At 44.7% G+C, this 14,929-nt stretch overlaps 1 protein-coding gene across 1 annotated transcript in view; it reads right to left on the bottom strand.

The window, feature by feature from the left end:
- GOLM1 (golgi membrane protein 1) overlaps window positions 1–14,929 on the bottom strand; it is a gene marked incomplete at its 3' end in the record, with an annotated part of 158,913 nt that overhangs the window by 78,486 nt on the left and 65,498 nt on the right. The window contains exon 4 of the mRNA XM_082244929.1: window positions 8,483–8,537. Within this exon, the coding sequence (XP_082101055.1) occupies window positions 8,483–8,537 (55 nt within the window). The remainder of the gene's footprint in view (window positions 1–8,482; window positions 8,538–14,929) is intronic.

The raw sequence follows: 14,929 nt of genomic DNA, 5'->3' as shown, positions 1-14,929 counted from the left end.
TTGTGGTATAATTTCCCCATTGTGTGCCTCCTAGGTGTGAATTCCAATTGTTATTGGAGTCACCTTTTGTTTGTCTGTATGCTAATCCTTTGAGAGATTTGGACAGTCCTAGGTCTTACTTACTGGGAAACTGGTGCCGAACGGTCTGGGCACCTAGGCTTGTTTAAGGGACTAGTTGTTAAATAGCTTACTGTTTAATTAGCTTAATGTTTATGTTTAAGTTGGCTGTTCCTTAGCTATGTTAATTATCTTACGGATTGCATAACATGATCAAACTATTATTGGATATATATTCTGTGTGAGTTTACAATAAAAGGGAGTTCCAGTTTGCCCCTAAGAGAGTATCATCTAGCTCTTGGGTGCGCAGCTATAATACCTGGTTCCAGACTGGAGGAAGCTGTGTACTGACGGAAGCACCCAAACTGGGTGCTGGAAAGTCCATCACAATAAGTATATAGTTTAAAAAAAAACAAAAAAAAACCGTACAATCACATATACACAATCCTATACCCACAGTTGATCCAGAGGAAGATGAAAAACTCCAGCAAAGCATGATCCAATTTGCTCCAGCAGGGGAAAAAATTTGGATAGTCCCAGGATGGACTCTACCTATAAAATGTTAGCACCATGTTATATTATGTACAGTATCTCATGAAAGGGAGTACACCCCTCACATCTTTGTAATATTTTATTTAGAGATGGACTGGATATCGGCGAGGGTCGATATGCACTTTTCCCGATATATCAAAATCGGCCTCTGAAGTTGCCGATATTTTTGTGACGTCATGGCGTATGTTGCGCTGCACACGTTCTGCCTTCTAAGACTACCTCCCATGCCTGCGCGGCGCATACGTGAAGTCATTTCACCACGCGCTGCACACATTCTGCCTTCCAAGACTGCCTCCCACAGCCTTGTGTGCAGCCAGCTGCAGGCCGATCATGGTGCTCACGGTGCCAGCCACAGCCAGCCACCCACCCACAGGCCCTGGCCTCAGCCACCCACTACAGGGTGCCAGCCATCTGACCAACAATAGAACAGGGTGCCAGACTCCAGCCACACACCCCACAACAGGGTGCCAGCAGCCAGCCACCCATCCCACAACAGGGTTCCCAGCAACCCAGATGACACCAAGCCAGCCACCCGCCACCACACAGTTTTCCAGCAAGCCAGCCACCCACAACAGGCCAGGGTGAGTGACACCAAGCCAGCCACCCACAACAGGGTGACCCCAAGCCAGCCACCCACAACAGGGTGACACCAAGCCAGCCACCCACCCACCACAGTGTTCCAGCAAGAAAGCCACCCACAACAGGGTGACACCAAGCCAGCCACCCACCACAGTGTTCCAGCAAGCCAGCCAGCCACCACAGTGTTCCAGCAAGCCAGTCACCCACAACAGGGTGACACCAAGCCAGCGACCCACAACAGGGTGACACCAAGACGACCATCCACCCACCAGTGTTCCAGCAAGCCAGCCACCACCAACAGGGTGACACCAAGCCACCCACACTGCCAGGCATCAGCCACCGACCCACAACAGGGTGACAGCAGCCAGCCATCCCACAACAGGGTGCCAGCAAACCACCCACACTGCCAGGCGTCAGCCACCGACCCACAACAGGGTGCCAGCAACTTAGCAAGCCACCCACGCTGCCAGGCGTCGGCCACGGACCCAAAACAGGGTGCCAGCAAGCCACCCACACTGCCAGGCATCAGCCTCCGACCGACCCACAACAGGGTGCCAGCAAGCCACCCACAGAAGGGCAGGGTGCCAGCAGCCAGCCATTTTTTTTTTTTTAACTTTTTTGTCTCTTTCAACTTGCAATGGCGATGGATGAGGACAGAAAAAGTAAAAGTGTGGTCTGGGAATATTTCTCATCTCAACCATCTCCAGGAAAAGCAGCAGTGTGCAACACATGCACAAACAATATAAGCATGGGATCAGTAACTGCAAAAAAACAAAAATACGTCAAATCTTTGGGCCCATCTAAGAGTTCATCATAATCAATTCTATCATGCAGCACAGAAAAAACAAAATGAATATCATATGTGATTTACAAATACTTCCTCCACTATCCCAGGCAACAGATAGGTTTCTGAAAAAAAAAAAAAAAACACAGGTGTAACTGTCTAGATTCAGATGAAAGATCCCAACTGCTGGACAGAGTAATCACAGAGATGATTGTCACTGATAACCAGCCATTTACAATGGTGTCTGACTCAAGATTTAAGCGGCTGATGTCCATACTTGAGCCAAGCTACACAATGAAGAGTGAGAAGTATTATCGAACCGAAATGCTGGGAAAGATTCACCAAAAGGTTGTTGAGAAAGTAAAGGCTATGCTGCTACCAGAGAATGCTGGCAACTCCCGCTCATTCACGACTGACAGCTGATCATCAGGACAAACCGAGTCAGAGTCACTAATGATTTTTACGTGCCACTCATGCCACTTCATTGACAGCGGATATACAAAAAGGCAATTGGTGTTGAATACAAACGTGATGCAAGGATCCCACACCGAGTACAGTAGAGAAATGTTTCTAGGCATGTTTGAAGACTGGGGAAACAACAAAGACCGAGTGATGCTTCAAGACAGTGGAGCAAACATGCGAAACGGAATGAGGCTTGCTGATATGTCAGACATCAGGGTCATGTCACACAACACCCTCCAACTTTCAAATGATGGTCTGTCAAGCCAAAGAGCTTTGATTGGTATAGGTTTTGAGAAGCATGAAGAGATCAAAAATGTTGTGCTTGCGAGTCTTTTGAATCCTCGATACAAGAACCATGCTTTCTCTTCTGATGATGTATTGGCTAAGGCAAAACAATGGCTGACAGAAGATATTCAACAGGAGGTGCCTGCCAAAAAGACAAGTCCAGAACAAAAACAGAAAAATGTCCAAAAATATGTCAATGAACAGAAGAGAACTATCTTCATCGTGGTCGAATTGTTCAGGACATTTTCAGTGTTTTATTGGGGCCTCATGAGGAGGATTCAATTTCTTCTGAATCTGCAATAATGAGCCTGGATGATGAACTTCATCTTTATTTGAAGGAACCAGTAATTGACAGAAGAAGTGATCCTCTTCAGTGGTGGAAAGGAAATGAGGCACGCTACAAAAGACTTGCTTCCCATGCTAGAAGATACCTCTCTCTCTCTGCTCCTCTGTCCTCCTCCAGAAGCCGTTTAACAGGTGACCATGGACATGCTGAAATGTTCTGCTTTCTCCAGTATAATATTGTTCTACTTAACTGGGAGTATTGAAAAGTGTAGTAGTAGTAGTAGTGTCCACTCCAATCCACTGTGTAGCTTTTGTCTAGCTTTTTTCTCGCAGTTTTGCACTAACTGCAGTAGTTGCAGTGAGTGCAATACTGCAGCAGTAGTCCACTGATTCCAGTCCAATCCACTGTCTAGCTGTTGCCTAGCTTTTTTCTAGCAGTTTTGCACTGACTGCACTGCAGTAGTGATTTAAAATTATTGCAGTGATTGAGTGCACTATTGCCAGGGGAGGGCTGGCAGCCTTAGGCCTGGGGGGCAAGTCTAGTCAAGTGGCCCATTGAACCACCGAATCAGCTCACCATCCATGCCCATCTGGTTTTATAATGGGAATTGATGTGGTTATGAAACAAGACCAATATGACCCCGATCTCGTTAAAGAGCCGATGCCGCGGCTGATTGCACATGTGATTGGCTGTGTCCAATCACAGTGGATCATGTGTAAAATGTGGAGAGCCAGATCAGTGGCATCTCCTCGCAGGGGAGACCTGTAAAGATAATCAGAGCACAGCATTACAGTGCAGCCTCAGCAATGCCCAGCAAGTGACGCCAATCAGTGCTACCTTTCAGTGCCTGCTCATCAGTGCAGCCCATCATTGCATCAGTGCCCAACAGTACTGCTTACCAGTGCCACCTATTAGTGCCCCATATTAGTGTCTCCACATCAGTGCCAACTAGAAAAATGTTTTAACCACTTCTGGAGCGGAAGATTTTCCCCCTTAATGACCAGGCCATTTTTTGCGATTCGGCACTGCGTTATTTAACGGACAATTGCGTGGTCGTGCGATGCTGTAACCAAATAAAATTGATATCCTTTTTTTTCCTCACAAATAGAGCTTTCTTTTGGTGCCATTTGATCACCGGTGCAATTTTTATTTTTTGTGCTATAAACAAAAAAATTGACAATTCTGAAAAATATATATATATTTCACATTCTGCTATATAAAACATTCCCAAAGAAAAAAAATGCAAAAAGCACATTTTTTCATAATTTTTGTCCAATTTGTATTCTGCTACATATTTTTGGTAAAAAAAAAAAAAACCCAACAGGTGTATTTTGATTGTTTTACGCAAAAGTTATCACGTCTACAAACTAGGGGAAATATTCGCTTGTCATTTTTATTTAACTAGTAATGGCGGCGATCAGCGATTTTTAGTGGGGCTGCGACATTTGGGCAGACAGGGGCGATCAGAGGGTTAAATGTGAGCCTAAGGGTGATTTCTAACTGTGGGGGGGTGGGGGGTGGGCTTGTGAAAACAACACAGAGAACTGTGTTCCTAAATAGGAGGAACACAGGCGCTCTGAGTTGATTCCAGAGAGAGCGGTCTGCTGTGTTTACAACAGCAGACTGCCATCCTCTCTTCACAGGGAGCAGGTGCCTAGCGGCAATCGTGGACACCGGCCCCTTGGATCGGCTTCCCTGCTAGCGAGTGGGTGCGCGCCGGGCACCCGCGATCCCTTCCCGTGAAGAGAGAATGGTGGCCTGCTGTTGTAAACACAGCAGACCATTGTTCTCTGGAATCAATGCAGAGCTCTTGTGATGCTCCTATTTAGGAACACAGGTCTCTGTGTTGATTTCACAAGCCCCTCTCCCTCACAGTTAGAAAACTTCCTCTAGGCTCACATTTAACCCTTTGATTGCCCCTGGGTTAACCCCATACCCGCCAGTGTCATTAGTACAGTGACAGTGCATATTTTTAGCACCGATTACTGTAGTAATGTCACTGGTCCCCCCAAAAGTGTCAAAAATGTCAGTTAGGGGTCTGATCTGTCCGCCGCAATGTCACAGTCCCGCAAATCGCTAATCGCTGCCAATACTAGTAAAGAATAAACATGACATAAATCTTTCCCCTAGTTTGTAGACACGATAACTTTTGCGCAAACCAATCAAAATACGCTTATTGGGATTTATTTTTTACCAAAAATATGTAGCAGAATACATATTGGCCTAAAATTATGAAAAAGTTGGATTTTTAATTTTTTTTTTTATTATTATTATTGTGAATGTTATATAGCAAAAAGTGAAAAATTATTATTATTTTTTTCAGAATTGTCGCTCTTTTGTTTATAGTGCAAAAAAAAAAAAAATGGCAGAGGTGATCAAATACCACCAAAAGAAAGCTATTTGTGGTGAAAAAGGACATCAATTGTATTTGGGTACAGCGTCGCATAACCATGAATTTGTCCGTTAAAATATCGCAGTGCCGAATCGCAAAAAATGGCCTGGCCATTAAGGGGGGGGAATCCTTCTGGTCCAGAATTGGTTTTAAAGGACATACAGCGACAACCGTACATCCAGTGGAGATCTACACACGGGGCTCCATACATAAAAGTGAAAAGGAAAAAACAGCACATGTCCCATAGTAATCAGAGTGTCCATTGTAGAAGTCCAGGAGAGTGAAGGCCATGTCAGACCAGCAATCCTCTAGAACTCACCAGTAACAAACCACTTACCTTTTCCTATGGTGTGGCTCCCTCACTGGATCAGTGAAATGACGCTCTTTGCTGGGTCTAAATGCTGTAGAAATTCACTCACTTGGAAGCAAAGGAGCAATTCTATCAGTGGTTGGTCTTGGGATTTGTCATCAGTAGCAGAAACACTCATTTGACATGGGGCTTAAGAGGAGCAGGAAAGTCTGACTGACTGGTTTCTATGGCCAACAAGAACAGTTCTGTGACCTGGGTACTAGACTTTGAACACCACTCAAAGCCAGGAAAACAACTCAGTCATCAGGTAAAGAAGGTGCAGGCTGCCTAACAAACTCATCTAAAAGGATGCATATGCAGGATTAGAAAAGCACTGCACTCCCGACTAGCCAGCTTTAAATTTACCCGCCCACACTCGAGACAGCCCTCGTGATGTGAAGAGAATGCGGGGGCAGGCACAGGAAGAGAGGGGCGGGAGGAAGCAGAGCATATCTGTTCTCTCATTTGTGCAGAGGAGGGGGGAGAGTTGTGCTCCGTAAGAATGGAACACTCTCAGCCCTGTGTGACAGGTACAGCCAACATCCCTGTCACAGGACACATCGCCGGCTCGCAGCTGCAGTGGAGGATAGAGGCATTCTTTCACTATTCCTCCACTCTGTAACCCCCGCCAGAGCCGCCCGAGCAGTAGCACTCGGTCAGCTCCGGCACATGCGCAGTCCTGAGCTGCCTGCACAGCGGCCCATTTTACAGGGAATCAGAGCGGCCTGGGGGAAATTGCCACTCTGCCCCCCGGCCCAGCCCGCCCCTGACTATTGCAGCAGTTTATTATGCATTAATGCACAATCGGATGATGTGAAACTAATGTCCCTGCAAATGCACTTTTCCTATCAGTTTTCATGCTGTGAAGGTGTGAAGAACGAGCCCTTAATATTAAAAATGTTAATAAATAAAGATTAACATGTTCAGTAACAGATGTGTGTCAAAATTTGTGTTTATGTTGCAAAATTTTAAATGTACAAAAATATCGGCCAATATCGATATGCGATCGCCAAAATATCGGTATTGGCAACGAAAAAACAATATTGGTTGATCGCTAATTTTTCTTTATCTTTTCATGTGACAACACTGAAGAAATGACACTTCGCTACAATGTAAAGTAGTGAGAGTACAGCTTGTATGCTTGTATAACAGTGTACAACACACAGCCATTAATGTCTAAATTGCTGGCAACAAAAGTGAGTACACACCTCTAGAGTTCACCAGAACATTACAGGTTTTCACTGGAGTCCTCTTCCACTCGTCCATGAGGACATCACAGGCCTGGTGGATGTTAGAGATCTTGCGCTCCTCCAGCTTCTGTTTGAGGATGCCCCACAGATGGCTCAATAGAGTTTAGGTCTGGAGACATGCTTGGCCAGTCCATCACCTTTACCCTCCACTTCATTAGCAAAGCAGTGGTCATCTTGGAGGTGTGTGTTGGGGTCATTATGTTGGAATACGAATACTGCCCTGCGGCCCAGTCTCTTAAGGGAGGGGGATCATGCTCTGCTTCAGTATGTCACAGTACATGTTGGCATTCATGGTTCCCCTCAATTAACTGCAGCTCCCCAGTGCCGGCAGCACTCATGCAGCCCCAGGCCATGACACTCCTATGCTTGACTGTAGGCAAGACACACTTGTCTTTGTCTTTGTACTCCTCATCTGGTTCCCACCACACACTCTTGACACCATCTGAACCAAATAAGTTTATCTTGGTCTCATCAGACCACAGGACATGGTTCCAGTAATCCATGTCCTTAGTCTGCTTGTCTTCAGCAAACTGTTTGGGGGCTTTCTTGTGCATCATCTTCTGGGATGACAGCCATGCAGACCAATTTGATGCAGTGTGCGGCATATGGTCTGAGCACGGACAGGTTGACCCCCCCACCCCTTCAACCTCTGCAGCAATGCTGGCAGCACTCATACTTCTATTTCCCAAAGAAAACCTCTGGATATGACGCTGAGCACGTGCACTCAACCTCATTGGCCGACCATGGCGAGGCCTGTTCTGAGAGCAACCGTAACTGTTATACCGCTGTATAGTCTTGGTCGCCGTGCTGCAGCTCAGTTTCAGGGTCTTGGCAATCTTCTTATAGCCAAGGCCATCTTTATGTAGAGCAACAATTCTTTTTTTGGATCCTCAGAGTTCTTTGCTATGAGGTGCCATGTTGAAATTCCAGTGACCAGTATGAGAGAGTGAGAGCGATAAAACCAAATTTAACACACCTGCTCCCCATTCACACCTGAGACCTTGTAACACTAATGAGTCACATGACACCAGGGAGGGAAAATGGGTAATTGGGTGTACTCACTTTTGTTGACAGCAGTTTATAAATGAATGGCTGTGTATGGAGTTATTTTGGAGTGGACAGCAAATTTACACTGTTATACAAGGTGTACACTCACTACTTTACATTGTAGCAAAGTTTCATTTCTTCAGTGTTGTCACATGAAAAGATATAAAATTATATTTACAAAATGAGATACTCTACATAATATAACTGGGTACTAACATTTTATAGGTAGAGTTGATCCAGGGAAGAGGACTCTATAGGCAACCTATGAAGCCCTGGTGAACTCCATGGCCGTGCTGGAAAATAATGGGGGACACACAAAATATTGACACTTTGTGCCAAATTTGGACATTTTTACTTAGGGGTGTAGTCTTTTGTTGCCTTTTTTGGCTTATATTTATATTTAAATATTAATGCAAACACCCACAAGAGCTTTATATACCTTGTAGATTCTGTATTATGTAGTCCTTATTCGTAATGTTGTTTACCAGGCTTTCCTGTAAAAAAAAAAAAAAAAAGACAAGCAGTTGCATTACAGAAAATAAAATACTTAAAAATAAACCATTTAAAAAAAGGGAACCTGTAACAAAGCTCTGCCTCTATTTCAGAAGCCCTTGGTGAAAGCCACCATCCCCCAAAATCATGACCAGTATACCAGTCCCAGGACAATGAAGCCAAGAATTTTCAGCTTCATCCTGAAATCAAGTTATAGAGCAGAAAGTAGCATGAAATCCACAAACGGAAGGGCCATTTCCACTAACAGCTTCTGAGGATCCTTTTAGCCATAACGATATACTGTTAAAATGTATGATATTTACACATTTCTACAACAAGACAAGCTTTAACAAGAACGGTTTAGGACCAGGCTTGCATTTTAGTTTGCAATGTCATAAATGAGAATGTTGCCAGCAATCAGTTAGCATACATGTTAACACAGGGTATATAACTAGTTGCTATAATCTTCTAGATTTATGAAAACAATTACGTCTAATGAGTATCGTCCTGTTCACCCTATCATAAAAATAAAGACAGCACTCATGGCAGTGTTAGCTGGCTGTTTACAAAAAGGGCAATTATGGATATTCACTGTACAGTAAAATGTAAGCTGCCTCCACAGACAATGACAAACGTACATGGTTGAAAGACTCACTCACTTCCAGGATCTTTTTCCAATATGGCTAATGAATAGATGAAAGTAGTGAAAGTGCAGTGAATCTTATGTCCTTTTTTTCACAAAAAAGGAAAAAAATGGCATTGAAGTGCTTAGAGAATTTATCAGATAGTCTAACGTGCTTATCAGTGCATTTCTATAAACCCTACATACAAACAATGCTTATAGTACATCTATACAGCTTTATATACACAGTGTAGATGATTTAGTAACTTTCAGTTATTTTAGGCTCCTTTCACACTTGTGTGACTTTAGAATCAGTGTGATTTCCATTGCGACTTTGCCGTGCAATTTGACAGGACTTTGATGAGACTTGTGCAAAAATGAAAAATTTGTGGTTAGGTTTTTTATTTTCCAATGCATTCCAAATTTTCAGAACGAACAGAATTCAAACCAGTCGAAAATTGATGAACGGATTCAAATTCTGTGTGAAGAATAGCTGGTTAAGAAGCGGGCCGGGAAGACAGGCGCCGGGTCCTTAACAACAGATGACTCCTCAGATGTCAGGGAGTTTCCCCACTGACAGCTGAATGTAAAAAAGAATGCCGGCAATTTAAAAAAAATAAATAAATGAAAACAAACAGAGTGGGGTCCCACCTCCCATGCATACCAGGCCCTTCAGGTCTGTTAAGGATTTGGAGGGGAACGCCATGGCAAAATGTAAAAAAAACAAAAAAAAAAAAAAACCACACACAACAACAACAACAACAACAGGTTCCCCCCCCTAAAATCCACACTTAACCGTTATCTGAGCATGCAGCCTGGCAGTTTAGGAAAGGGGGTGGGGGACAAGCGATTTTAAGCATGCCCTTAAAATGGGGGGGGGGGGGTTGCCTCTTATGTTGATTTGGGGTGGGATCTGGGGGCCCCCTTGTTAAAGGGGGCTTCTAGATTCTGATAAGCCAGCTGCCTGCAGACCCCCACAACCACCACCCAGTTTTGTGGGGGATGAGGTCCTTGTCAAAGAAGGTGTTTTGCTTTAAAGCACCCCTCCCCCATGTTGAGAACATGTGGCCTGGTATGGTTCAGGAGGAAGGGGGGACTAGCGAGGTTGCATGCTCAGAGAAGGGCCTGATATGGATTTTAAAGAAGGGGGGACCCCACACCGTTTTTTTTTCAAAGTTTGGTATGGAGTTCACCTCCAAATCCAATCCAGACCTGAAGGGCCTGGTATGCATGGGAGGGGGGACCCCAAGCGTTTTTTTTTTTTTTTTAATTTTTTTAAATTTTTAAATTTTACAGCGGTCAGTGGGGAAACTCACTGAAAGCTGATAAGTGATCGTTGTTAGGAACGCGGCGGCCGGCTTCCTGGCCTGCTCAACAACTAGCCGACAACCACACAGAATTCAATTTGGTTGATCAATTTTCAACTGATTAGAATTCTAAAGTTTCTGAAAACTTGGAATTCGTTAGAAAAAAAAAAACCTAACAAATTGTTAATTGTTGCACTCACCCAAAGTTGCATCAATATCGCATCGTAACATTGCAGGTGTGTCTTTCATGCAAGTCTGACCAAAGTAGTGCAGGAACTCTTAGGAAAACATGGGGTGCGACTTGTCATGACTTTGGGGTCCAAAGTTGCATGACAAGTTGCACAAGTGTGAAAGAAGCCTTAATGTTGCCTCTGACCTCACAGTAGATAACATTTTACTGTACAGGGAATAACAGGACTAACGTAGTGTGGTTTTACAGTTACAGTCCCACAGTTACTGTGTGAGAATCCATAAAGAGGCACAAGAGGCGTTCAACTGTCTCCTGATGTGTTAGAAAGTCAATGGGTAATGTAGGTTTGAAAAAAAAAGCAGAAAATGTCAGGACACCCAAGGTCACCCACCCATAAAGTTAATGATGTGACTTTAAAATTTTTCATGATTTGTACAATGTACATAGAACATGAGCTACATGCAGGTAGGGAAAAGAGCTCCATATTTTTTTGGCAACATCCTTATATCATAACTATCCCCATCTAGCACAGTAGGTACACAGTTGACATTAGCAGGTCTAGATTGCTTCCCTTGACCGCTCTTACCAAGCCATTCCCTCTGACCAGGTTATTCTGTACTCAAGTTTTATACTTTTTGTAGAAAAGTAGGGTCATTTTTTATTTCTTTAATCTATCATAAAGATATGTGAAGTAAAAAGGACGATGAAACCTTAAAAAAACCTTCAGTCTTTCACCCTCTATAACAGCTTTTATAAACCTTTTCAACACAAAGGAACCCTTGAAATAAAATTTCTGGTCTCGGGGAACCTCTGCTAAAAATTAAAAAAATTTACAACTCATGACACATTAGTGTGACAGTCAGTGGGAAGAATGCTCCTTACTCGTCATCATTGGGAAGAATTACCCCTTACAGATAGCTAAAAAGGAACAATGGTGTCGTTGGAAAATTATCTGAGAGGCAGAAAATGGCCATTGCTCAAGAAACCCCTAGAAACCTCAGGAGGAACCCTAGTTGAGAAACCCTGCTTTAGATATCAGCCAGTATGCAAAAGCAGGGGACATAGCCAATACCTGTTCCCATACAACAGTATCTCAGAAGACAATTCATAAGTATATGGATCTTACAGATTTGAGATACCGAGACCGGATGATGAAAAGCCAAAAGGAGGACTCATTTTCCTGGTGGAGTGAGCCTAATAGGAAAAGAAAGCCCTTTATCTAGTAATTCAAAGGCTTGCACAGAAAATGGTGGTTGAAGCAAGAGAACCTGTTTTAGGAACTTTTCTGGAACAACAAAATCAGAGATTCTGTCTAAAAGAAGCAGTGGTTGATAGGTAAACCCTGAATGTGAATAAATATATATGTAAAGCGCTGCATTAATTGATGCCGCTGTATAAGAACCTGTAATAAATAAACAAAATCACTTAAACACTTCTGGCCACAGTGATGGTCACAATACATTTATGAGATAATAACCGCAAAGAAATGTCGCAAATGGGTTCAAATTGGATTCTATATAACACCAACAATACTAGATAAAATTAGTGAAGGATTAGCAAGATCTTGAAAAAAAAAAAAAAACCCCAACAGACAATTGCCTTCTATAGTGCTAAAGAAAAAAACACGGGCCACAAAAGGGTATGTGGGGTAAATTCCTTTAGACTTAAAAGGGATTTTTGACTTACCGTAAAATTCATTTCTCTGATGTTCATTGACGGACACCACTCCTGATCTTCTTAACCATTGGGTTATTCTGACCCCTACAAGAGTAGGACACTAGGCAGAAACAAAAAAAAAAAAAAAAAAGTCTGGCTACGCCTATGGGCAGTCCCAGAGAGTATACTGCCTCTCTCTGCTAGAGGTACTCTGTTTTATTACAAGCAGAGTCAAAAGAATTACAACTCCACAGAGGGGTGGGTGCTGTGTCCGTCAATGAACATCAGAGAAATGGATTTTACGGTAAGCCAAAAATCCCATTTTCTTTTTCGTTCATTGACGGACAGCTCCTGATCTTCTTAAACATTGGGACGTCCCAAAAGCAGTGTTCAACATGAGGGGCGGGGACAAAAATAAAATTCCCAAGGATAACTATAGCCAACCAGGTACACAGGAGCTCAACCAAAACTGGAGCTCACCTGAAAAAGCACTGTGAACCACCAAGTAAGGTGAACGACAGGGTAGCGCAACCAATTCCGACATCCAGCAGGCAGAGGTGAAAGCCACCAAAAAGGCCACCTTCTGGGACAGCGTAAGCATCTCCCGAAGATTCTCAAAAGGAGGCTTCTGAAAGACAGAGTACCAAATTGAGGTCCCAAAGCAGCAACAGAGACCGCACTGGAGGGGTCAAGTTCCTAACTCCCTGAAGAGCAGTACCCACCAAGGAGTCGTTGAAAGAGCTAAGGCCGACATCTGATCCTTGATAGTACTCAAGGCCAGTTTCTGCTCCCCCCCCCCCCCTTGTGTGATCTCAGCCACTGAAAAAACGAACAATGTACGTCTTCCACATACGATGGTAGATCTAACAGTGTTGGAATCACTAATTTAGATAAACCTCTATCCATCAGCACCTGGTGTTCAACAGCCAAGCCGTCAAAGCCAGCGACTGTAAAGCAGGATGGAAAATTGGTCCTTGGGACGGCAGATCCACCCTGAGAGGAAACTTCCAAGGAACATCTGCCACCAGCCACACCAGATCGGCGTACCGAGCCTGGCGAGGCCAGTCTGTGGTCACTAAGATGACCAGAATCCCTTCTGCCTTGATCCTGCGTAGAAGTCTAGGCAGAAGCTTGAGAAGAGGGAAGGCATAAATCAAATACTGACCCCACGGGGCCACCAGCGCATCCGTGGAGTCTACCAGATGATCCCGTGACTGAGCCACAAACCTCTGCACCTTTCTGTGCACCCAGGATGCCAACAGATCAACCTCAGGGATGCCCCACCGGAGGCACAACTGATGAAACCCGTCCAGATGAAGGGACCACTCTCCTTGATCCAACGCCTGCCGACTGAGGTAATCCGCCTGCCAGTCTTCCACCCTGGGAATGTGTACAGCGGAGAGGGCTGGAATGGACCATTCTGCCCACCTTAGAATGCCAACTACCACCAAAGAACAAAGCCACCATATTAGGGACTCTTTCGTTCCCCGAATCGGATTGTCCAGAGATTGCAGATTCTTGGCCCGTTTGGACAGAATCTCCCTTGCAGGGACCTCGTATGGAACTGTGTAAATGGAACCACCCCAAAAAAGGTAGACACCATCAGGCCCAGCACCTGCATGCAAGTCCGGAGGGATAACCATCTGCTTGACAGCAGGAGAGGAATTACAGCTTGCAGTTTCTGGAGTTTGTCCAGAGGAAGGAGCACTCTAGCTAAGGCAGAGTCCAGAGTCAGACCCAGATAGTCCAGCTGTGTGGACGGAGCCAGAGCAGACTTCTGAAAATTCAGAATTCAGCCACACACCCTGAAGCTCATATCGCGATTTCCAGGTTCTCCAGCAGAACAGTAGGAGACTCCACTCGCAGGAGGAGGTCGTACAAGTAGCCCAGCACTGATCCCCCATTGGCGCAACAATGCTAGCACCGGGGCCAACACTTTCGTGAAGACCCGAGGAGCAGAAGCGAGCCCAAAGAGTAACGCCACAAAGTGATAATGCTCCTCTCCCACAGCAAAGCGGAGGAAGCGCTGGAGACCGACACATATTGGAATGTGAAGGCAAGTGTTCTTGATGTCGATGGAGGCAAGAAAAATCCTCCTGATGCAGGAAAGTCACCACTGTGAGAACAGACTCCATTCTGAACTTCTGCACCCGCACAAAGCAGTTCAGCGCCTTGAGTCCAGAATTGGACGCACCTTGCTTTCCTTTCTGGGGACTGTAAACAGGTTTGAGTAAAAAACCCCTGAAATCGTCCTGAAGTCAGACACGGGATCATCACCCTTTAAAAGTAAAAGTCTTGCACCGCCACAAAATGTAAGCAGGCCGGGAACAGTCACATGTTGGAAGGAAGAACCTTACCGGAGGGTAAGAACGAAACTATCTTGAAACTGGTTCAAATTACCTTGTGGACCCTCCTGACTTGTACCAGGGGAGTCCAAGCGAAGACACCCCTCCACCCCCGATACAGGTGAGGGTACACCTTAATGCTGAAGGGGCTTTGTTCGAGGGTCTGGAGAAGCCCGTTCTTGACTTGCCAGACCAAGTTCGCTTGGATCCTCCAGAGGAGGCCCCAAAGGGCTCCAATACCTTGTCAGTCGACCCTGAGGGACGAAAAAAAACT

Source organism: Pelophylax lessonae (assembly GCF_965119305.1).
Source record: "Pelophylax lessonae genome assembly, chromosome: 1".
Taxonomy (NCBI): Eukaryota; Metazoa; Chordata; class Amphibia; order Anura; family Ranidae; genus Pelophylax; species Pelophylax lessonae.
The sequence above is the reverse complement of the archived record's forward strand: the minus strand, read 5'-3'. Positions and strand labels throughout refer to the sequence as shown.